General features: G+C 34.3%; 1 protein-coding gene across 1 annotated transcript in view; it reads left to right on the top strand.

Moving 5' to 3' along the window:
• The window catches only part of LOC116169856 (neural cell adhesion molecule 2-like), a 34,683-nt gene that overhangs the window by 7,676 nt on the left and 3,003 nt on the right, over positions 1 to 24,004 (top strand). The window contains exons 3-4 of the mRNA XM_031486036.1: positions 23,309 to 23,502; positions 23,550 to 23,847. Of these exons, the coding sequence (XP_031341896.1) occupies positions 23,309 to 23,502; positions 23,550 to 23,847 (492 nt within the window). The remainder of the gene's footprint in view (positions 1 to 23,308; positions 23,503 to 23,549; positions 23,848 to 24,004) is intronic.

The following is a 24,004-nucleotide window of genomic DNA, read 5'->3' as shown; positions in this document are numbered from 1 at the left end:
ACCATTTGAGGGAGATAAATTTTCATGTGAATGCATTATAAATATTTAGGCCATTTATGCAGATGGGTACAAATTTTGCCGCGCGGTGCATAGTTAACCTAGATTTCGAAAAAGTGGAAGTAGAATTTATCTGCTATAGTCCAAGTCATAAATTTCTATGTTGAAAATAAATTTCGGTTTACTTTAAAATCGATAGATACAGTTAGCCCCCACGCGACTGTACGTTTCCTTTCCGGCAAATGTATAATAACATAATCCTTGAGCGAACCTTTTAATTCCGAGTGTTAATTGAAGTTAAAGATGAGCTTCCATTTCGGCGGTAGAGTTCGTTTATTACGCGAGCTTTACTGTATAATTTAGCTCTAGGCGTTTAAAATTCCAAGTACCACTTCCGGAATGAAGCACCACTATTTATTCTGACATTACTACAATTACATCTGACCGGAACATTCTGTGCTTCTCTTCGCATTAATGCTTTTTTCGAATGTGATACGTACCCATCGAATTAATCACGAATAAGAACGAAATGATCTTTATTTATTGCTGTTGACTTAGTTCCACGATTCGTATAATGGATGCCTTCCATATATGGAAATGTTTGTTCGCAAACACAAGCATATTATTATATATCCCCTCGACGATTTCGCTTATTTCCAAAACTCGGAAAAGTTTGTATATGTATACCGCCTACGCGTAGATTGTGCTAAGGTTACAAATGAAAACTGAGTTTGTGTATAGGGGTAAAATATAAAACGGGGTGGTGTTGATGCTGTGATAACTGTTAATTCTAGTTGTTTCAGCGCTTATCCTAAAATTATTAGTTATTATTACAGCGTGGAGAAACAATATTTAAGCGAGTATTTTTATAAATGGCCGACATTGAAGAATGTTTTCCAGTTTTCGTCATTCTCATTCTGTCGCTCCAAGATGTGATAGTAGTGTTCTATTTATGGGGATCGTAAGTTCCGACAGGTAATGGTCTTCACACCTCATAAATAGCACACAACTGTCACACGTCATTAGGCATAACACGCAAACACTTTTCACGGCAAAAACTGACTAGAGACTGCCATTACAACATGCAGTTCCGGTTCAGAGGGGGTGTCCTTTCCCGCCCCTACACTTTTTCAAGAATACTAAAAGGAAAAACTTGTACTAAAATGAAATTTCATAACATAACATAGTAAAATAATGCACCTAACGCATTCCGAATAAAAGTACAAGATGTTAAAAACCAAAATCGAAATAATCTCGTTTGAAACGGTTATGCTTTCTCCCAAAGGAAAATTGGGTGCGGTACCAACAAAAGCTATTAAAATTCCCTGTTCCCAACTATAGGAGCATCTCTCACAAATAAAGACGAACTATATTTCCACAGTTCGCGAGTTCGTGGAGAAATATGAACCAGGCATATCAAATTGTTGTAAAAACTTAACCCGTATTACGTTTTAGTTTACATTCAGGGAGATTTATTGGCGCATTTTCCAACACACGTTAGAAGGCTACTTGATATCCGTCCGTCCGTCTGAGGTCGCAACTACTACTACAGTTTTCAAGATATTTAGTTCGTTCTTTTTGCATTCGGTAGCTAATAACTCTGGTACCTCAACCAAGAACAATCTTGACGATTAATGTGCGCATGCGCGAAGTTTCTTATTTATAGAGATACAATTATTTTTATATTTTAACCGCAGATGGCTCTAGTAAAGACAAGCATATCGCATTTTGTAAAAATCAGATGTGCGCATGTGCAGTGTCCACTTACTTACGTATAGATATTTTTCACGTATGATCCTTTATTTTATCCTTTAATTATATTCTTCGATTTAAAGTGTTTGACCATTGCTTCTGAAGGTTTTTCGGAAGCATTTACTAATTCCAGTCCAGAGTTGACGGGTTAAGTGTGAAATACAATTCATTATTTTACATTCAAGGACCAAACAGTTTCTTAAGATACTAGTTTAACGGTGCGTCGCTGCGGTATTAGTACGAATTTTGGAAATTGGGAATACATACCAAACATTAACATAATGTTTGGAATTTGTGCGTGTTTCAACATAATGTAGCGAATTTTTTAAAGCGCTATCAAGCTGCCATCAAGTTAATAAAGGATTAGTCACCGGAGTTAAGAAATGAAAGCGGATTTTTCCATGAAGTATGAAATGTTAATTCGAGAATTCTTTAGAAGCTTTTTTTTTGCTATATAATCAATTTGAATTGTGTTTTATTTCAGTTTCACATCGACGCCGGAGTGATAAATAGTGAAATTTGCGCTCGAGTTATAAATTTTGAGTACAAGTAATTGATACATAATAATTAACTACTACATGTCAATCTATTTAGGGACCCTTATAACTTCATTAATAATTAATTGTACAACAATAAATAACGTAATTAAATTTATGTCAATGGTTTGCACCTTTCAACAGACTACTACTCTCCGGAAAGTTGACAGAAAAATCACATCAAATTTATATTGGAAGGAATTTTATTCCGCATTTCTACTCATAGAATGCGATCTTACTCGAGGTCTTGCCTAAGTTTACATCTTTCATTAGGTATTACCCACCCGCACATTAATAAAGGAGATTGGTGTAAAAAAATGACCCCCCCTCCACTTTTTTAACGGAAATGCGCGTTTTGAAGCCCCAGGAATCCGAATCAAACAAAATCTCGATGATGTCGGTCTGTCGGTCCGACTGTACTCTCATTTCCGGTTAAACAGCTGAACCGATTGGATCCAAATTTGGTACCCATATTCTTAGACATAAAAGAAAGCTTTGGCAACCCGCATGCGTAGGTGCGCGAATTGTATCTGTGCTAGCCACAGCATTTTTTAAGAGATTGTGTTCAAATGATTCTATTGATAGAAAACGAGAAAGAATATCATCCCTTGCCATTTCTATTTATATTTCAACGGCTGTTATTTATAACAAAAAAGATATTTCCTATTATTGTCATGAATGATTATTCAATTTGCAGACCGAACTAGAAAAAGAATTGAGAATTTCTTGAATTAATAGTATAGTATAGTAAATAAACCTCTCGCCAGGAAAGATTGCCGGTCACAAAACACTTGATCCCGGTCTACAATCTATATTTTTCTAAAGATGTGAGTGACAATGTTGAACAAAAAGACTTTTCGTTCAACATTGGCACGATCCTATTCCGGAAGTCGATCGCATCTTAAGAAAAATATAGATTGTAGATCGGGATCAAGTGTTCTGTGACCGGTAATCTTTCCTGGCGAGAGTTATAGTAAATAATAGTATAATAAATCCTGCAAATTAGAAAAGAGCCATTTGTTGTAGAGTTAATTTCGATCTGCAAATAAATCTAAAAAGTATATGGACAGAGAACAATATGGGCGATTTAATCGCGGGTTCCTGGAGAAAACCGACAATTTTCGCTGCCTTTGGTGCTTGAAGAAAACTATCGAGCTTTGAAAACAAAATTAGTGTACAAAAACGTAGATAAAGTCATTTTGGAATGGCAAAACAGCTATCAAAATTTACCTTCGGAGCCCATCTCTATAGAAATAATAGATAAAAATTATAAGAAAACCCCTCTCCATTTTGCAACATGGGTCAATGCGCGAAAATTGTAGATGGCCTGGTCGTCAATGGATAACGTTTCAAAAACCCTGACCTAACAAGCCAAAGTTTCAGTTAATATACTCTTCTTTCCCGCATCAACCCCACCTAACAGTCTTAAAAGGGTGTTTCGAAACAGCGTAGTTGCTGATCGGATTGTAGTTGATTAGTCGCCTTTTACGACATGCAGTTCCGCTGCAGTAGGGCTATTCTGTCCCGACCCTACACGGGTATCAATAATACTAAAAGAGGTAGGTAGTATACAAATACAGTATCAAATTATTCTGCAACTGAAAGTCTCCTACATAGTAATTTTAAGAACATGTCAGAGATATGTCAAAACCAAAAGTAGCTGCCATTGTGGTTAATTAGTAATAATAATAGTAGATGCCAATACTTTTTAGATGTATAAATAAAGAAATAATAATGGACCACCATAAGAACAAAAAAGCTGTATAGCATTTTTCTGTTATGTGGAAACTGTAAATACAGTTAAAATCAATATCATTCAAATTCCTCTTAAAAAATTGGAACAATTCAGTTATTATGGTTATGACAGGTAAAAGCGCAAAGGTGATTTCATAATTTATGTTTGCTGAACGCTTCTAAAATGAACTGCTGGTTTATAAATACATAGTTTAATTGTAATTAAACTTTGTAACTTTTTCTTGAAAAATTTTAAACAAAAAATATAGAAATGGTACATCACCAACGAGGTGCATGAATGAATTAACATTTTTTGCGCAGGCGGAAACGAGCCAATTCAAAATTTAAAATAAAATGTAACATGGCGCCCCTCCCTCCATTTCAAATAAGTAATCACAACATTCTGTTAATATAAATTTCAAAAAGTCTCGAAAATTAATGTACAGGGTGCCCATTATGTATGGATTATAGTATATATCTCGGTAAATATCGACTGTATACCAGATTTTGCTATACGAAAGTTGTTTACCATTTTATCTCCCATAATAAGGCAACATTCCATTGTTTTTATTTCAGAAAACAAATGAATAACGAAAAACAATGGATTTTTTTAAAATAGCAATGCACACTTTAGGCTCATTTGATAGAGGTTTTGTTTTCTTTTCGATGATATAACATGTTAGTACTCTTATTATTAAATTTAAAAAAATTGAGTTGCGCTTGTGAAAATCTGTTATCTAATCCTTTGCTTTACTAATAAAACATCCGCTGTCAGGTCCCATCAATATAAAAAGTATGGTCATTTAAACTAATCACCAAAAATTTACTTGACACCCTCCGGATATTAATGGTAGGGTGACATTTATAAAGCTGTTAATTGGCATTATGTGGGGTGCAATTTTACTGATTGTCCATCCTCATTATTCGTTCATTTTGAAAGAACGTTGCAATTATTAAATTATAACGTATCAACATGCTATGTGTACATGAATATCAATGACCGCCGACCGGGTCAGATAATGGGATATGCTTTTACTGAAGCGCGTCTACCTCCCACAAAGCTGAAGTGAATTCTCTTGTAACTAGGCCACTGTAAACTATTTGGCAGCTACTAACAACTATGATTTATTAACGCCCTGCATAGATAGTTTCTCCATAAACGTGCAAATGGTTTTTTTTCATTCGTCTAGCTATAATCGACAAAAAGGTTACTGGGGGAATATATTAATTGTACAGCAAATTAAAATTCAAAGTTATAACCATAACTTCAGTCCGCACACATCAAACTCGTTAAAATGTTTTAAACGCAATTACGCGAATCCCATATTTAGTCATTCAACACCGGTAATAGAGTTAAAAAGTTGGCGAGCGTTTCCAGAGGGCTTTATTGCATTTTTTCCAAGAATTAGATAACAAACCTAACATGGTTTAGGCTACGTGGTTTTCCGTGCTTTACGTTTCCGGATTTCCGCATTTAATTACAATAGATTAGTTTTATCTTCTTGCATCTAAATTGCCTTAAGGAAACCACCTTCCTGCACACTTAGCAAGTATAAGGGCGCCTTTGTGTTTTGCGTTTCTCAATCTCGCTTGAGTTATGCCGGCAGTAAATTACCAACTAAAACGTAATTTACAAGTTTTATTCTTATAATCATTGTATGTAAACAAAGGGATTGTGAAGCTGGGGTAGACTGTTTTTATGAGGGGCGGCTTACTTGGAGAGGTTTACTGTGATCGAATGTAGCGGGGCGTATGCAGGACCAATTATTTTCTTCTCGATTAAATTACCACTCACAGTAAAAAGGAAAATAGACACCTACTATAAGCATCATATAAGCAACCACTCGTCTTTCCTAGTGACATCCCAGAAATTTTACGGAAAATCCGCATTTCTACTAAAACAACATTGTTCAATTATTGGTTTATTTGTTTCTGTTACTGGAAGATAAATAATTGCTATACCAACCCCAAATTGAAAAGAGAGTATTATCTAGAAAAATTGTCCCCGTTTAAGAGAAAAGACCCACTACAACCGATTTTTTTTACACCTGGATTCTGTTCATTTAGGTCCATAGAAATTCCTTCAGATCCCCGCAAATTTCCAGAGGTCGCCTAAAATATACGGCGATTCCTGGAAGGTCTATGAGGTTTTTGAAATGCAGTGTATTAAAGATTCTGGATAAAGCCAATCGCAGCTTTTTTTAGTGGATACCTACTGTGTAATTTTTTCTATATTGAACGTATAATGGCATCATTATTGGAGGGCTCGATGTTCATCGATATTCACCGAGACCTCCAGTGTAAAATCAACCCTTAACCCATTCAAAAATTCATATAAATCGGAAGAGTACATCCTGGCCTTTGCTAAAAAATTCATTAGTCCAACGCAGACTTTTGGTAAGAATTCCTAAATGCTTTATGAAGCTTTATGATTTTCATTGCTGGTCGATATCACCCTTTATTTTTATTTCGCGTTTTATCCAATATTGCAAGTCGATAAGATTCCATAATGCTCTTTTCCTTTAGAGTAAGCAGTGCTCTTTCTATGGAAACGTTGTAAGAGTAGCTCTAAATATACATTTAAAGTTTTTTTTAAATTTCGTTGTGAAATTAGAGATTTTGAGATTTTAAGGGTAGAGCAGTTTAGGCATTGCTCATCATAGAAATTCTACGGGGTGTCGGAATGTAAAGGGCTGATCATTTAATTAATTACTTGGTAATGAAATTGTGAAGGTGCGAACGAGGGTGCGAATAGATTGACAAGTTTTCTCAAACGAGTTACTGTCAACTTGCCAGTCTACCCGCGCCTTAAGAATAAATAAGAGAGCATTCGGTGGAATGGAAGAGCGTCCTTTTTTTGCACCTTTCGGTTACTAATACAGCGTATTGCATTATTAATGGGTTCGGGATATCTGGAGACTAGGTGTCGGAGATTTGGATCAAATTCAATTATCTTAATTAGGACTATTTGATTACAACTGCAAAATAGACATGAGATTTAGATTATTTTCTGGAGCGTGAGAAGACGAGTCAGATGAATATCAGCCTGAGGGGTTAGCAATCCAATTGGTGCATTTAAAAAAAACATGGTTGACTATTTTACTATAAGTCGTGTTAAAGGGGGCGGTTTTTTATTTAGTGGGAGTAAAAAAAAAGTCTTGCCACAGATCGTTTTGAACCGCATACGTCGACACTGTTTAGTTCAGATTAATAGCTTTTCGGCGTTACGTTTCGAACAACGTAAAAGATCGTGACAGTCATCTGATAGTTAATTCGGAAAAATTTTCAGAAAAGTTTTTGATCCCTAAATACCAAAGAATATCCACGTAATTTGCTCAATATATAAAATCTTTCGGAGTTCGTCAAGGGCGAAAGTCTGGTTTTTCAGACATAAAAAGAACTTAGTGGTGGTTATGGGCATTTTAGTTGTATTGGAACTTGGAAGGTAAAATTTTACAAGTTCTGAACAGTTACACAAAAATTACTTGAGAATTGTCGTTAGAATCTGTGAATTTATCACATAAATGTGTGTTAAAAAACTTGCGTTTGTTAAAATATTAATGAAAGCAAAGTAGACGAGCTTGCATATGGGCGAGGATTCTCCTTTTAAGGCCAAATATCAAAAAACGTTCAGAACCTGTAAAAAACTATTACTATACTCACTCCGTTGTTATAATGAATAAAATTGGGTTTGCTTGTAACTGTTATAACCAAGGATTTAACGTTCCAAAAAGTTATTCCCGACTCCCTGCCCATTTAATGGAAGAAAAATCGCGGCCACGAGAATTAATCTAGTTAATTTGAATTCATAGGGAAAATCTGTACAGGGAAATGGAAATTGGAATTTTGTGACTATTTGAATTTTCATCAATACAGCATCTAACTTTATGGTTATTCTTAGTTTAATTTTGCAAGCAAGCAATTTTCTGAAAATCAAAGTCAATTTTCAGAGAAACATCCCCAAAATCGGAACAGAACATATTAAATATAACACTTTGACCTTTTTTATTATGAAATAATAATAATAGAAATAATTTATTACTGTAAACAAGAAAATTTCACAACCAAATTTACAGTCAATAGACACTAATTGAAATGATCATTGTAATATTTCCAGAAACCAACAATTTTTATTTGTCATTTACTAGTAACCCGTCAAACAACCCTTGTCAGTTATATTCAGTACCAGTCCGTAATATGCAGGGTACCCATTATGTGTGGAACATAGCATCTCGGTAAATATCGACTGTATACAAAATCTTTCTATATGAAAGCTGTTTAATATATTTATTTCCCATAATAAGGCAGCATTCAGTTGTTTTTTATTTCAGAAAACGAACGAGTAACGAAGAAGAATTGAATTTTTTAAAATTGCAATGCACCCTTTCATTAGGCTCATTTGTTAGAGATTTTTTTCTTTTCGATGACGTAACGTGTTAGTACCCTTAAACAAGAAAATTTGTCACGAAAATTTAAAAACAGTTTATTGGGTAATAACATCAATAACATTAATCTAGTTATCCTACATCAAAATAAAACAAATGAACGTGTATGTTTCTTATTAAACTTTAAAGACAACACGAAATTAGCAATCATTGCTGCAGCAATTTCATCCAGAATACTCGGACATTAATTTCAAGCTTTCCGTGACAGGTCAGCTCACTGCCTTGCAGTTAATAAAAATTGTTTGAACGCTTATTGCGATGAAAACCATCTTATTGCTAATTTCATTTTGTCTTCAGGGTTTAATTAATTAATAAGAAACGTACACGTTCATTTGTTTTATTTTGATGTAGGATTATTAATCATAACACGTTTTATTTTAAATTTTCTTGTATTACGGTACTAACATGTTTCATCATCGAAATGAGCCTAATCAAAAGGTGCACTGCAATTTAAAAAAATTCAATTGTTTTTCGCTCCTCATTTGTTTTCTGAAATAAAAAATTATGTTTCACTTTCAATTAACCCAAATGTAATAAGTCAGCCCTTTAATCATTGTCTATCTATTACTGAAAACAAATTTGGAAAATTCGAAAACGTTCGCGTGTTATCATGTACACAGACGGACGGACGGACGGACAGAAAGTCCAAAATCATGAATTTGCTTTTTGTCGTTCGTTAATAATCGACATTGAAACCGATGTCTTTGCTTAAACTTACAGAAATAATCTGCATTGCTTGTCTGTTGAAGCAAAGATTTCTAACTTCGAGATGAAATTTCTCGATCAATATATTTAATCTATAATAAACTTGTAACAAATATAGCAAACGACCTCCTGGGTCACTGAACATGTAATCAGTTTTTCCTTGTGCGATGATAAACAAAATACTGAAAACAGAATTGGAAACTTAGAAACCGTTCGGGAATTATCTTGTCCACAGGCGGGCGGACTGAGGGACGGACAGACGAACGGATCACGAACTCGCTAGGAACTCGTTAATAATACACAGGGTATGTTATGAAATATCCAAAGATGAGATAGAAATGCAGAATAAATTGCGAATACATTCCTTCTAAAGATTGGGATCAAGTATATACTGGAGACCTTTAAGAAGAAAACTGAAATAACGTCTGGTGCGATTAAAAGTGACGATCGAGAATCGTTAAGGGTATTCTGAACTAGTAAACATCGAGGTTTCAAGACTATTGATCTTTATTCAACATCCTGTGAATTCTTTCGAATCACCCGGTACATCAATTATAACTAAGAGGTTCATGTGTTCGATAGTATCAGTGGAACATTACAAAATAATTGTGCAGATGGAAATTGAATTGCGGAGATGTAGCTGCACGTGCTGCAGCAAGGAACGTTCTTAATTTCCACATAAAAGCACATTTTAAAGTAATTTTACGGCGTCTTTTTATTGCACTCCGTCGAAGTAAGGAAAGTGCCTATAAAAATTTGCAAAAATGTTAATAAATACAAAGTTAAACTTCCGCAAATGTAATCAAGAATTAATTGCTTTACGTAATTTCCTTGTTTTTTAACTCGGACGTAAAAATTTAATTAAGGTACAGAGTAAAGCAAAACTGCGACATTAATAAGTTTGAGGTTGACGGCGGATTTAGACAAATTAAAATCTCCATTTACAGGTTTATGACATTTTCAGTGGGTACATACAATATTGAAATAGCATTTGTTCATTCGAATGGGGTCAGAAAGCTTTCGCGTTTTATACCGAATAAATTCCAATGAGCTTTTTTATTTAACTACCATAATTCAGTCGAATTTGCCAATATACTGCACACAATGTAATTTGTCTATTTATTTGTCGCCCTTTATTGTATCGTAAACAACTGTTGTTAATCTGAGTATCGGGCATACTGTGTTGTGATTGTAACTAGCAACGAAGGTGGAATGTTCCACGAGCTTTGCGTCTTAAGCCCCGATGCTACGTGATATAAACGTTCGAAAAATAAAAGAAAATTGACAACCACGTTTCAGAAATTTAACAGGAACTTTTCACGAAACGTACAAGAACGTAAATGCTGGAGGTGATCACGTAGTCAGCTTGGAGGAAAATGAGTCGAAACAATCAATAAAAATTTGCCAAGCGTATTCTTCAAAAATATGCAAACGTATTGTTACAGCCCAAAATCCACCCTTAATTTTTACGAAACTATTCCTGTTTACAAATTCGTTTTTTTCAAACATTTCTTTCGACGCATTCAGACTTTTTAGTATGCACAAATAGCTAACCTAGAAAACTAGAATTCACACTTCTCTCTGAAAGTGAGTCAGAAATTATAATTAACAATTTTACGTAGAAGATTCTAATCACACTTAAATTAGTTTCCAACTTCATTTATAATTCCTTACCTGCCGCACGGTATGGCGACTAATTTACTAGAAAAACTCAAATTCCTCAACAATGTCAGCTGAAAAAAGATGTCGAAAAAACCGTTTGAACATGAACTGAAAGAGTTCATTTGGTTCGCATTCTTTTGCTCCATTTAACAAATTTGCTTTCAAAGCTCATAAAAAATATTTACAACAGAAAATTTAGGCGTATAATGAAAAAATCTTTCCATCTATAAATCGATTCCTACTTTTCCAAAGAAAAGCCGAACTTTGTAAACGAAATTCTGAGAAAAATCTCCCTTTGTCTATACAGCCGTAGTCTACAAAATGATATTTTTCCCTTTAATCGGTTCCGTACATACGTTGACAAGGGTTTCTTTCCTCATTTTTCGATGAATCGGGCTTAACCCGCATTTCTAACGGGGATGAAATTAGGGTTTCGCCTCGATAATGGTTTTGTATGTGATTGAATTTTCAATGCGCTACATTGATTAAATTAAGTTAAATCTGAAGCAAATTCGCCTCTTTTAACCTTTCTATACCGCTTTTTATCCTTTAATTGCGCTCTTACTGATTGCTTTGTCATGCTTTCGCTTGGTAGCTCGAGGGTTTATTCCTTTGGGATATTTGAGATACTCGACATTTTTCTTTTCCGATAATTATTTTTTATTGAGGTTCTGAGTAGCTTGTGAAGCAACGTTATTAACCCGTAATGAGTAAAATGTGAGCGCCTGTGCAGAATGGTTCATATTTTAACAGAAAAAAACGCGTCAATATCGATACATATTATATCTACGCCAACGTTTTTTTTTATGGTTGCGATATTTTCATACGATTTTTTCTTTGATCCCATCAGTGAAAGGACATTTTCTTACGGACTGCCTTCGAAAGTCTTTTCTAAATAAGCGTGCTGAAAATTAGCTTTTATATAGGTATCTGATTCCAATTTTGAGAAATATAGATCGGCCATATTTCTCAAAATTGGAATCAGATACCTACATAAAAGCGAGTGTTCAACATTTTCATTAATTATGTAGATATTAGTAACAAAAACAAAAGTAAAAAAAGCGTGCGAAGACGTTAAACGGTGAAGAGTTGAGCTAGGAAACTGTTCTGTCAAGAATTTGGCACATTTTTTTTATTAGCACGTACCGAGACACTATACAGTGAGAGACAAAATATGTAACAAATTCATTTAAAAATCAGTCACTGGGTTTTAAAAAATGCTCATACACGTCTATCATAATTTTTCCTGCGCATTTTTTGCACTAAAGACAAAATATACAGGGTGCGTCAAATAGTAGTTTAGGTAATACCAAAGTTGACTTTTTAAATGGAACAGTATTTTTTAAAATCCATTTTCGAATTATTTTCATTATGCGTAGAATTTGACACTGAATTCGAAAATGGATTTGAAAAAATACTGTTCCATTTAAAAAGTCAACTTTGGTATCCAAATCTACTTTTTGTCGCACCCTATGTATTTAGATTAAACCCAACATCTGATTTTTAAATTTTTTAATTCCATATTGCAATCGCTCACCGTATTATGTCATTTATCCCACCTTTATTGAAATATTTCATACGACAATGCTGTTGCAGTTTAGTAAAATGTCGCTTTAGAAAAATTGAAAATATTGAGTTTCAATTAGTGTATCATTTAAGAAGAGGTGGAACGACCAACCACCACATCAATTTTCCTTATTGCCAGCTTTGCAACACTATGGATTCTTATCATTCGGACTATATCGGCTTCGCTCGATCTTTGTAATCCTTGTAACGGTAATTATTATTTATCACTTACAATTTATACCATAATTCAAGCGCATCAAAGTTGGAATTGACTGAAATATGCTACAATTTGTTCCAGAATGAACACGTAATTTTTCGGGGAAGGATTGCGTCACACCCGTGTTCGCTCTTATCGCCGATGACTAATCTTTTATGGTACCTCGATGTCTTTAGGGATTTCTGGAACGTTGCCTCAATGAACATATTGAATAAGCCAAGTGCTTAACTTAATAATATCATCGGAAAAGCTAGGATAGTATGTTCCACTCAAAAGGAAGAGTTAGCCAGCTGCATCATTAAAATGCGACCAACTTGTTTTACGGGTTTTTAACACTTCAAGTCAGGAAGAGCATCTTTTAACATGAAATCCAAAACTTTAACAAAGTTATATTATATAATATTAATATTAAGGTTAAAAATTCACTAAATTTGGAGAATAAATAAATAGGGTTCCCATCTAACAAGGGTTAATGAGATGTCTACATGAGCCGGATGTTATTTTCCCCTACCAATTTGAGAAATTAAAAAAAAACTGTTGACATAGGTTACTCTTACGTCTAAAGGGATGTTGTCTTTTAAAGCTGAATCTGATTCAGTGTGCATAGATACAGAATTTGAAGCGACCTTTTTTTACAAAATCCACAAAAAGTAAAAATACCGCCGTCAAGTTTGATTAATCTTGCTTCCAACTTCATTAATTGAATTTTTAGGACCATAATTAGTGTCTAATAATGTTTGTTGTTCTCGAGGTTGCATTGTGGGTTGCCCACTTTGCGTAAGAATTAAATAACCAAGTCATGTATAATGCCTGTAATAGGAACAGAAAATTAAATAATTGTCAAACAAACAATAAAAGTCTGTTCAATGCAATATGGGGCATTAGAGATAATTCATTGTGACTGAAAAAAAATATACTTGAACAGGGACGCGCAAAAGGTCGAAAGTTAGCCAAATAAATCAAAATGTAACCTTACTATTGTAATCGGAAGGTCGTACGTTTAAATTTATAAACTTCCTAATGCCTCTTCACAGATCTACTAATGTAAGAAATTAATGATGAATAACGATACCTAATTAAAGTTTGAGGTATAACCTCCGGCAACCGACGATAATTAATGTTAAAGTTAATATCGGTCAGCGCTTTAATCTCTTGGTATGATTATTAAGGGCATATTTCCCTACCCTTAACTAATTAACGTTTTCAACAATACTAACAAATACAGGCACGTTTTAGATTACTGTGGTCAAATAAATTTAATTAGTCCCGAAATATGAGACACACTCGCAAACTTTCCGAAAGTGACGCCGCGGCGTCGCGTCGGAGCCAGCACTTTGTTTACCCTCCCTGATTATGTAAGCTCACATTTTATAAGTTACACGCAATTGGAATCCGGGGAGTTTTTCTGGCTCCCGAGACGCTCAGTAGGTCAGACTGGAAATTGCGAAATTTACTTTTTTTGTGTTTACCGGTAGGATTTCATTCATTCAAAACACCAATTGAAACGTGATTAATCTAAATTTAAGAGGATTTGAAAAAATGGTTATCTATTCGATTTATTGCGCAAATCTACTCGGGTGAGAGTAAATTGAGTTAAAGCGGACGAAAAAGAAATAAATGTGAGGAAAAATTTAATGCCGCATTTTAGGGTGATTAAAATAATACACAAGGGATTTCAAAATGTAAATAGAAAATAAAAACTTGTAATCGAAGTTTTAGTTCTGTTACATACTGGAATGTCTAGATAGTACACATTGTGCCATTATTTCCTTTTCATAGCATAAATGTGAAGGACGGCAAGGACGAATGTCATCAAGATCGCGTAAATCCTTTAAACCTGCGTGGGTTCATAATAAGTTTTTCTAAACATAATAACAGTGACTGTTATGAACCGAAGAAAGCGACGAGCTCACACCATTATTGTCTATTTGGTTTCTGCGAAATTCCGCAAATGTTGATAAAACTGATGAATTTACGAATCTTTGTCGGAAACTATTAGACTTGCGTGGTCACAAATTTTGTCTAGTTTAAAAAAGTATACGACAATAATTGCTTTAAAATTGGTCCTTCAGGACTAAAACTTACGAAAACCGAAAAATAGTACGCACAGGTCTTTCGATGTCGAAAACGTGGATTTCTTACATCCCTATTCATCTCAGAAATAACGTATCTGATGCACGGAATGCCCATTTTGTGGTCTAATTTGACTGTGCAACAAGAGTTGGTTTTTAAAAAATTTACAGATAAGTGTATTTTTGAATCTGGCGTTTCCATGGTGTGATGAAACTCAAAATGGAGTTATGTAGAATAAAGTCGTTGAGTTAAACACAAAACACAAAACCTTCCCCATACTAATTTAATTAATGATGGCGTAAAACGACTAGTTTCGACCAACGGTTATCTTATAGATATAATATCGAATGCAGATTTTGGAATTGACATAGTTAAAGTGGAGATTACATTATGGAGATTACAGATTAAAATTGGGACATTCTGGAAGCATATAAAGGCCATTTAAAAAACAGGCATGCTGAAAAAGTTACGTTAAGTTATATCGTCAAAGTTTTTACTTACGGGAAAATCGATGACATTATAAATATATTCCTTTTTAATTAGTCTCAAGTCACATATTGTAAAATTAATTATTTAGTAAAAACACGGCGTGGGTGGACAATGCCATCGAAAAATACAAATTAATGCTCAGGTTAAGCAACAGCAGGAAAAGTAACTAGCGGGAAATTTGAAAAAGAAAAAGAAAAGGGACAGGATCAAGGTGAAAGGGTGCGAAGCGAGAAGAAAGGTAAAAGAATGCAACATTACTTGCATTGGGCTATTGTTTTTTAGTAATACTTAAATTTAATTTTGTTAAGAAACATATCCTGTACCTGCTGAAGGGAGTCGTTGGGACTCACGGGAATACAAATTCTGGGATAAAGCTTACAAAATGAAGACGGCCGGTTAAGAACAGTTTAAAAAAAGCAAATACATATTTAAATTTAATATCTCATTCAGAGAGTGTTGAGGTTTATCTTTTTAGTGATTGGGGCCGAGTACATTAATTTCCGAGTCAAGTAATGTCATTTTACTGACGAGTTTTGTATTAAATTTTACCCGAAATCGTATTTTAACATAAAATTTCAATTTTCATATAGAACTTTTGATTAATGCCAATCTGTCATTGATGACAGGAATCATTATAGATATTACGCAATGTGATAGGTGCGGCAGGAAAAGTGACAAGTGGGGCTGGTAAACTGACAAGTGCGGCTGGTAAACTGACCGGTGCGGTCAGTAAAGTGACAGGCGGCAGGAAAAGTAAGCTGGTTTGCCTCCGTCATGGAAACTAACATTTCCCTGACATAAAGTAGGCATGAAAATGAATAGGCTAGTCAAAATAGGTGGTTAAGGTAGAAAAAATTAGTAACAAACTGATCTCTGCAGAAATGAGTACCAAATAGGGTCCTTATTAACCCCTCAAAAATCGCACTTTGTCGCATTGGTGGAACTTGGGTAAAAATGGCCGCCATCTTGATTTTTTTCGAATTTATTAAATATTTCGTAAAGTATACATTATATCAAAAAAACTCAGGAGACTTTTTTTATGGAGAATCAAAAGTTACCTATAATAAAAAAAGTTTAAGTCTATTGATCAAAAAACAAAAAAGTTATTGAAATTTATATGATTTGGCAATATGGATTTTTTAAAAATTTGTATTTATTGATGAAATTTACTTGCTCAACTACAGGTTTTACCCCAATTACAGTTGAGCAGTACCTACATACATTTACATTTAAGTGAGTAAATGAAATATAACTCAAATATAACAAAGTACACAAGAAACAAAATAATAATTAGTAATTAAGTAATTACTAGCTACAGAGGACACAAAAAAAACCAAAAAGGCACTAGGAATAAAATATAAGTTAGATGCCCTTATAGTTATAACGATCACGGCTAACAATATTTGAAACTTAAACAAAAACTTAAACAAAAAAGCATTCTGTACAATTGCCATAATTAACGATTGCCAAAATTAACGAGTTACATGATTGGAGCAGGGAAATCACGAATCACACGAGTTACAAGCTGTTATAAGATTCTCTACATTACGTGCAGATAGCATTTCTTTTTAAATTCGTGAAGGCAGTCTCCAAATATATCCAACTGTGGTGGTAATTCATTATATGTGCGCAACAATAATAATAATAATTTATTGGTGTTACTACTACTACTACTACTAATTAATGGGGAATGTTTGAGGACATTTGTACGAGCGTATGGGATATGAAATAATTATCTCGACCGACTGGAGTATGAATGGGTGATAAATCCAATTTGACTGTGCAATCCACTATCATCTGTGAAACCTCGAAGAAGCTTATAAAGGAAGGTTAGCTGTATTTTTCTCCTGGTATTCAAGCTTTTTAAATCAAACATTGTTAACATCGCAGTACTTGACGTCAGATGCGTGTAATATCCATGTGTAATATAAATATCTTAAAAATTGGTAAATATCTGAATTAGTTAAAACTGTTTTGTATGCCCAATTTTTAAAATAAGGATTTTAAAGTAAAATACTCAATAATTGGGTAATTATTCACATCTGTGTCGACACATAGATGTACTTATTTCAAAAACTTAATGCAGATATAGCAGTTTAAATTAAATCAGGACTTAAAATTATTTTAAATCTGTACCGGTGTCCAAAGAAGATTCATGATTTAATGTAGCAGGTAAGTAGAGGGAGGCAAATAATTGAATGTTTTTATTTTCATTAGGTTATCGGCTCACTAGAGTCGTTTATATATTTTAGCAAGGTCTGATGATGAAGTGAGCTTCGAAATCGATAACCTAAAGAAAATAAAAACATTCAATTATTTGCTTCCCTCTACTTACCTGCTACATTAAATATATCCAAATAATTCACATGGAGCAATACATCAATAAAAAGAAAGATTCATGATATTAATGTGCTATTTGGCAGCTCCTTCGGTTGGTGGTAGTGAGGCTAAACATAATTCTGAATTTAAGCTTTGCCTTGATGTCATTCGCATATACAGGGTGGTGACTTGCGTAACGCATCATAGGGATTTAAATGTAAAATTCATAACATGCGATTATTGGCTCCCCAAATTATTTTAGAGCAAAAATTATTAAGCTTTTTTGTAGAAAACATTTTTTTACGCCAATCAACGGTGTTAGTTTTCAATTTTTTTCATATAAAGACGGAAAATTGGAAAAATAAAACCCGCATCTTTTTCAATAATCTGCGATGCCATAGAATTTTCTAAAACAAAAAGATATCCAGTTATCAATTAGCAGCAGATCGAAATGGATTTTATGATCGACTTGGTTACTGTCTTGCAGTTAATGGTGACTTATTCGAACATTTATTATAAATTGTTATATTAGGAAACCGTTTTTAGTAATTTAGTCTTTCTTTATGTTGAATTCGCTGTTTGAAATGTAATACTTTTTGAGAATTTGATTTGTTTTATAGTAGACATTCAATGGCTTGACGGATATTGGCGAAGTTTTTCTATTATAAAATTCCATGGCATCACAGATTATTGAAAAAGATGGGGGTTTTAATTTTCCGTCTTTATTATGCAAAAAATTGAAAACTAAATAAGGTTGTTTGCCGTAAAAAATGTTTTCCTACAAAAAACCTTAATACATTTTTGCTCTAATATAATTTGGGGGGCCAATAATCGCATGTTATGAATTTTACATTGAAATCCCTATGATGCGTTACGCAAGTCACCACCCTGTATAGTATGTGACGTAACTAGTTAATATCATCAATCTTCTTTGGACACCGGTACAGATTTAAAATAATTTTAAGTCCTGATTTAATTTAAACTGCTACATCTGCATTAAGTTCTTGAAATACATCTAAGTCTCGACACAGATGTGATAATTACCCAAATCATATAAATTTCAATAACTTTTTTGTTTTTTGATATAATGTATACCTACTTTACGAAATATTTAATAAATTCGAAAAAAATCAAGATGGCGGCCATTTTTACCCAAGTTCCACCAATGCGACAAAGTGCGATTTTTGAGGGGTTAATAAGGACTCTATTGAGTACTCATTTCGGCAGAGATCACGTTGTTACTAATTTTTTCTACCTCACTTGTATAAACCGGCCTAGTTTGACCAGCCTAGAAGGTTTCATGACGATTTTGGGTAAAAAGTATTGCGAAAATGCGTTACAATAGGAAAAACTGCAAAGTTTTGGTACTTGCATTGCCGTATGATACAGATACACTGGGATTTTTCTAGAAGTAAATTGACTTCGGACCTTGATTCATACGCGTTCACGCTTCTTCGTCTTTAGTCACCCAAATTATTCTCGATGGACAAAAAGATTCCACGACAATCTATTAAACATAGAAACAAAGTACCCTAACTACAAAAGTCAATTTGTAAACGGTTTATTTTTAATTAAACCGTTTTTTCGATCACCGGTAGATTTAAGTCTCGAGCAGACCGTTAATGCAGATGCTGCACGACGATTAGGAGTGACGAATTCTGGAAGCTCGGAAAAGATGGGCATACTTAGTTATTCCCTAAGAACTTCAATCGTGACACAAACGTTTGAAGATGCAGGTTGCAATAAAAAGTAAGATGCCAGAACACCGGGTAAAAAAGACAAGAGAGCGTTAAATTCAGTAATAAACCGTACAAGAGCTAATGGCCTATTTTGCAGTTGAAGCTCTTTAATTATAAATAAAAAAAAAGTACTATAGAGAATTTAATGAATCCTTTTTGGGATATACCCAAAGGCCAATTGTTTAACATTGCTACAGGAAAAGTTTTCTCTATAATAGTCCCAGTATATAGGGAAGTTCCTTAGAATATTGAAGAAATCGGAATTGAATTACGAGACAGATTTATTCAAGAATGCGTATTGGATTCTACAAGGTTTGGGAAGCCTTTAAAAAACTGGATGTACCTACTTTTGCCAACAAAGGTATTAAATACTCAATTAAACACTGATGTGAACTTAAATTTGAAACATTTAATGAGTAAACTTTTGCTGTTATCAATAAATAATAAGCTAGACCTAGAGTTAGTGATGACCTATTCCTTAACGCGCCTGTTCCTTTATCGCTTTGTAACCTCGATGGAAGCATCAACACTTCTTCAAATTTTAGAAAAAATTGACAAAAACCCTGAGAACCAGAATTAGTTGGTGCCACGGTCATTGATGGATATTTCTTTTTACACTTATTAAAAAATCCTAATGAACCGCTGAGGTAATAATTTTTCAGCCCATGTTTGCAAAATACGGGCACAAATCGATAAACAAAAAATATTATTATTTGGTTTGACTTCTAATTTGAATGGGTTTTCTTCGTTACGTACACATTTTTAAATACAAGGTAAATGAAAAGATTTGCAAAGTATGCAAGATATGCAAAAGAAAATTTAGTTTACTTTATAGAATTTATGTAAAAATGACATTTTAATAGGTTTGAATGAGTAGGCTAAGCCGTTCTTTAACCGTAAGAGTAGATAACGTGAAACAAATGATTGTGCATTCTAATGACATCTGTCCAAATGCATGACATAAAATGACGTTCAGAACATATAAACGATCGCGACGGCGGAACCTAAGCTTGCTATTTTTGACGTCTCTAAATTAAATTCAGAATTATAAAGAGCTTTATAATGGTTTATATGGCTTCTGCTATAAAATAAAGTTTTGTATTATACACGACAATAAAGGGAAACTAACCATCTCGTGAAAATTAATTAATTAACATCTTTCACTCAATGGTTAAAATATCGTCTTGTATAATAACTAACTATTAATGGATTCAAAATGTTCCGAATCGCAAATGCACGATATCTGAAAGAGCGCACCCCAAAAATAAACGATATGCATTAACTACTATCAACAAGTCCTGCTCACTTCTCATATTATCAAATTTGGTCTAAGTAATTTGACTAATTTTTATTATAAAATGAAAATTTGGCAATAGCGTCACACTTTCAACTCATCCCTAATATGCTGTTTTTATTGCACGGTTCCGGATTGTGCCTTCCTTTTCCGATTTGATACTACAGACACAATTTGATTCATTGTCACAGATATGTACGCGGGCAATGTTTGAGCTCGGCCTTTAACGCCATAAATTATATTACTCATATTTTATATTTCTGTGCGCAATCAACAACCCGCGGTTACAGGGGAACATTCATTGGATGACTCCGGGATTTAATATGTTCGTACATATTTTAGTAATTTAACTGCCAGAACATTGCCCTTTTACTCCCAACTCGAGAGTTTGAAATACGTGATTAGAATAATGTGACACAATCGAGAATATTAATACACTGAAAACTGTGAAACATCCAGATCTACAGTTTAAATTAAAGTATCTCTTAATATTGGTACTACAGTAAAAATAAAAACGCGGTATTCGGGAAAATGAAGAGGGCAAAAGAAAAACAAAAGCGACGGGATGTAATAATGAACATTATATCAATTCAGTTAATTAAAAGTTTTCAATAATCCACCGCTTGAAGCAGCTTGTGAATTGTACGTTCCAATTTCGTATTGCTTATCTTGCGCTCTGCTCAAAAATTAGAACAGAAAGGCAACTCACTCGAACATTTCGAAAGCAGGCGACGAATTTAACGTGAAGAGCTCTTCAGCACCGCGGGCCTAAAATCTATACGAATTCGTTTGTGGAAAAATTATTTTACAAGGATCAAGTGAAAGTGCTTGATCGACCGCAATTAAAATGTGGTGTTAAAGTGGTCATTGCGGTTATGTTGGAACGTAAATAGTGTTAGTAGTGGAACATCAAGTCTGTATCTGGTAAAGGGTCTGTGAAATGTGAAATGAGACCGTCCTTAATTGACACTAAACAGTTTCTGTTGCCGATAACTTACTTGTAACATTAGGAAAAAAGACCGATTATTGACAGCAGAATACATAACTCCCGCACGGAACTAAAAATGCTCGCACCCCCCTTCCTCGATTAAAAAATAAAAACTGCTTGTACTACAAAAGATATTTATAAAAATAATGTCTTTTTCAAAGATTCTAACTACAAACCCTTCACATCACTGTCGAGGAAACATTGAAGCACGAGGCTTTGAGACCGAGTAGGTACTTTAATTTCCGAGTCAAGTAATGCTATTTTTTCTGAAACGACTTTAGAAACAACTACTTTCGTCTCTAAAAAGGGTGAAGAAAATGTGATTTTCCTCTCTAGTGAGGAAAGTAAAAAACAATTTCTGCGTTAATCTTAATAATGACATTTAAAATTGAAACACACCCGTATCTAGATTGCTATTTGTCAAACTTCATTATTGTATACGATCATTTTTCAATTTTGATTGTAGTTTCAGAAAAAAATATGTGTAAAACTTGAGAAGAAAACTATCGTTCAATTGACACACTCGCTACGCTCAAGTGTCAACCTTTGAACTCGAGTTAAAAAACTCTACCTTCTTCTCTAGTTGTACAAATAACTATTATGGACGAGTCTTTTTTTATTAAACTTTACCCCAAATCGTATTTTAATGTGAAATTTCAATTTTTATGTATATAACTTTTGAATAATGTCAATCTGTCAGTGATGATGTGACATGTGTGGCCGGTAAAGTGCTAGAAGCGGATGGTCAAACGCCAGGAAAAGTAGTCTGGTCTGCTTCTGTCATAGAAATTAAAATTCTTGACATAAGGGTTTCATGACGATTTGGGGTAAAATGTTTACGGAATAACTGTAATCGACAAAATAAATCGGTTGTGAGTAATGTGAGTTATGATGGAAGTCTAATTGAGATTTGATAACAAAATAACTATTTCATTAATTAACTTTACATGATCAAATTCCCCATATATTGGCGTAACATGAATTGTCTTTGAGATCAGCTTGGAGTATTGGCGTCCATCCTCCCATTTATCACCTATTCTTCATAACTAGACAGCTAGCCAAACTTAAAGCGTATAAAACTGGGCTTCTCGCATGGAAATAGAGGACATTTACAACGATATTTTAGTAACTCGCGATATATGTATAGACAGAATCGACCGCACCCTTAATAATTTTTCCATAAGATTTTTATCGGAATGTTTATGTTAGGTATCTGTAATATTTATGGCTGCCGTAAAGTCTCGAGTGGTTTTTTCTTCTACAGCACGGTAATGCGGGCAGTTTGTTAACTTTGACTACAATATCGCGCTGCAGTAAAGCAAAATGTTAAAAGTAATGATACTCTCTTTGCCCACTTATGTCAACGTACATTTTTGTATTTGTGCCAAGAAACGGGCGAATAGGTACGTGTTAGAAATGCGACTACTTTATCTTGGAGGGAATATCTTATGATGGACAATAAAGAGTCGGTGAGAATGAGGAGTAACTATTTAAAATTATATACCGTTCGAGGTTCAACTGTAAATTTATGTAAATTGAGGCTTTAGAAATTGTGGTAAACTTTCAGACAGAGTAAACCAACTAGCATACATGGATTAACTAAATGTGACTGTTTAAAATTTAATTACAGACTTCCACACTTCTAACTACTCTGATTTTGAATTATTTTGGTAATCCTTAGAACAAACAAAACCGTAATTGTTAAGTTGGAATTTAGGACACTCGGATTAATTTAACTTTTCGCCATAAACTAGATTAAATCGTGAGAGAAACTTGATCAAATTTTTTTCAGATAAACCAGTTCCTCGGTTCCCTCACTTGTGGAAACAGATCGAGCAGGCTTGGGCGTTTATTGGCGGCGATGTTAATTTGACCTGCGAGGTCGACGCGAATCCGCCAGCGAAGTTCGAGTGGTTCCGCAAAAATCGTCTCGTCACCGTAAGGGATAAGGCAGCCATCCATGAACCTCATAGATCAATCCTTCAGGTGAGTCTTCCAGTCGCGCTTGAATTTATTAGAAGTGAAAGTTTCAGCTTCACGCGAATAATTCGATCGTTTTCGGCGATTATAAATGTAGAGCGACGAACCGATTGGGGAAGCTCGAAAAGTTTATCACACTCCAACAGGGAGTGCAGCCCGATCCTCCAGACGTAGTTAGATTGCACGAAACAGGACGGCACACCATCAGTTTAACTGTCGAAGGGCCTGATATGACGAATAGGACGATTGCCGCTAGCATGCTACCTTCCGGCTATCGCATACAGTATAAGGCCACTGAGGAAAATTTGGATTGGGATCATGCGGCAACCGCCGATTTTGTTAAACGGGAAGGTTTGTAATAACTGGAAAGATTTATTTAAGTAACCAAACTCAGTAACATTATTGGAGACGGAAAGTTTCAATTTTGAGTTGAAAGTTGTTAATTCCTTCGTAACATTTAATTGTGTATCTTGTGCTGAACGACTTTGTGAGGGGAAGTTTAGATGAC

The sequence above is a fragment of the Photinus pyralis genome, unplaced genomic scaffold, assembly GCF_008802855.1.
Source record: "Photinus pyralis isolate 1611_PpyrPB1 unplaced genomic scaffold, Ppyr1.3 Ppyr1.4_LG4, whole genome shotgun sequence".
In the NCBI taxonomy this organism is placed as follows: domain Eukaryota; kingdom Metazoa; phylum Arthropoda; class Insecta; order Coleoptera; family Lampyridae; genus Photinus; species Photinus pyralis.
This window is presented reverse-complemented; position numbering and strand designations above follow the sequence as displayed.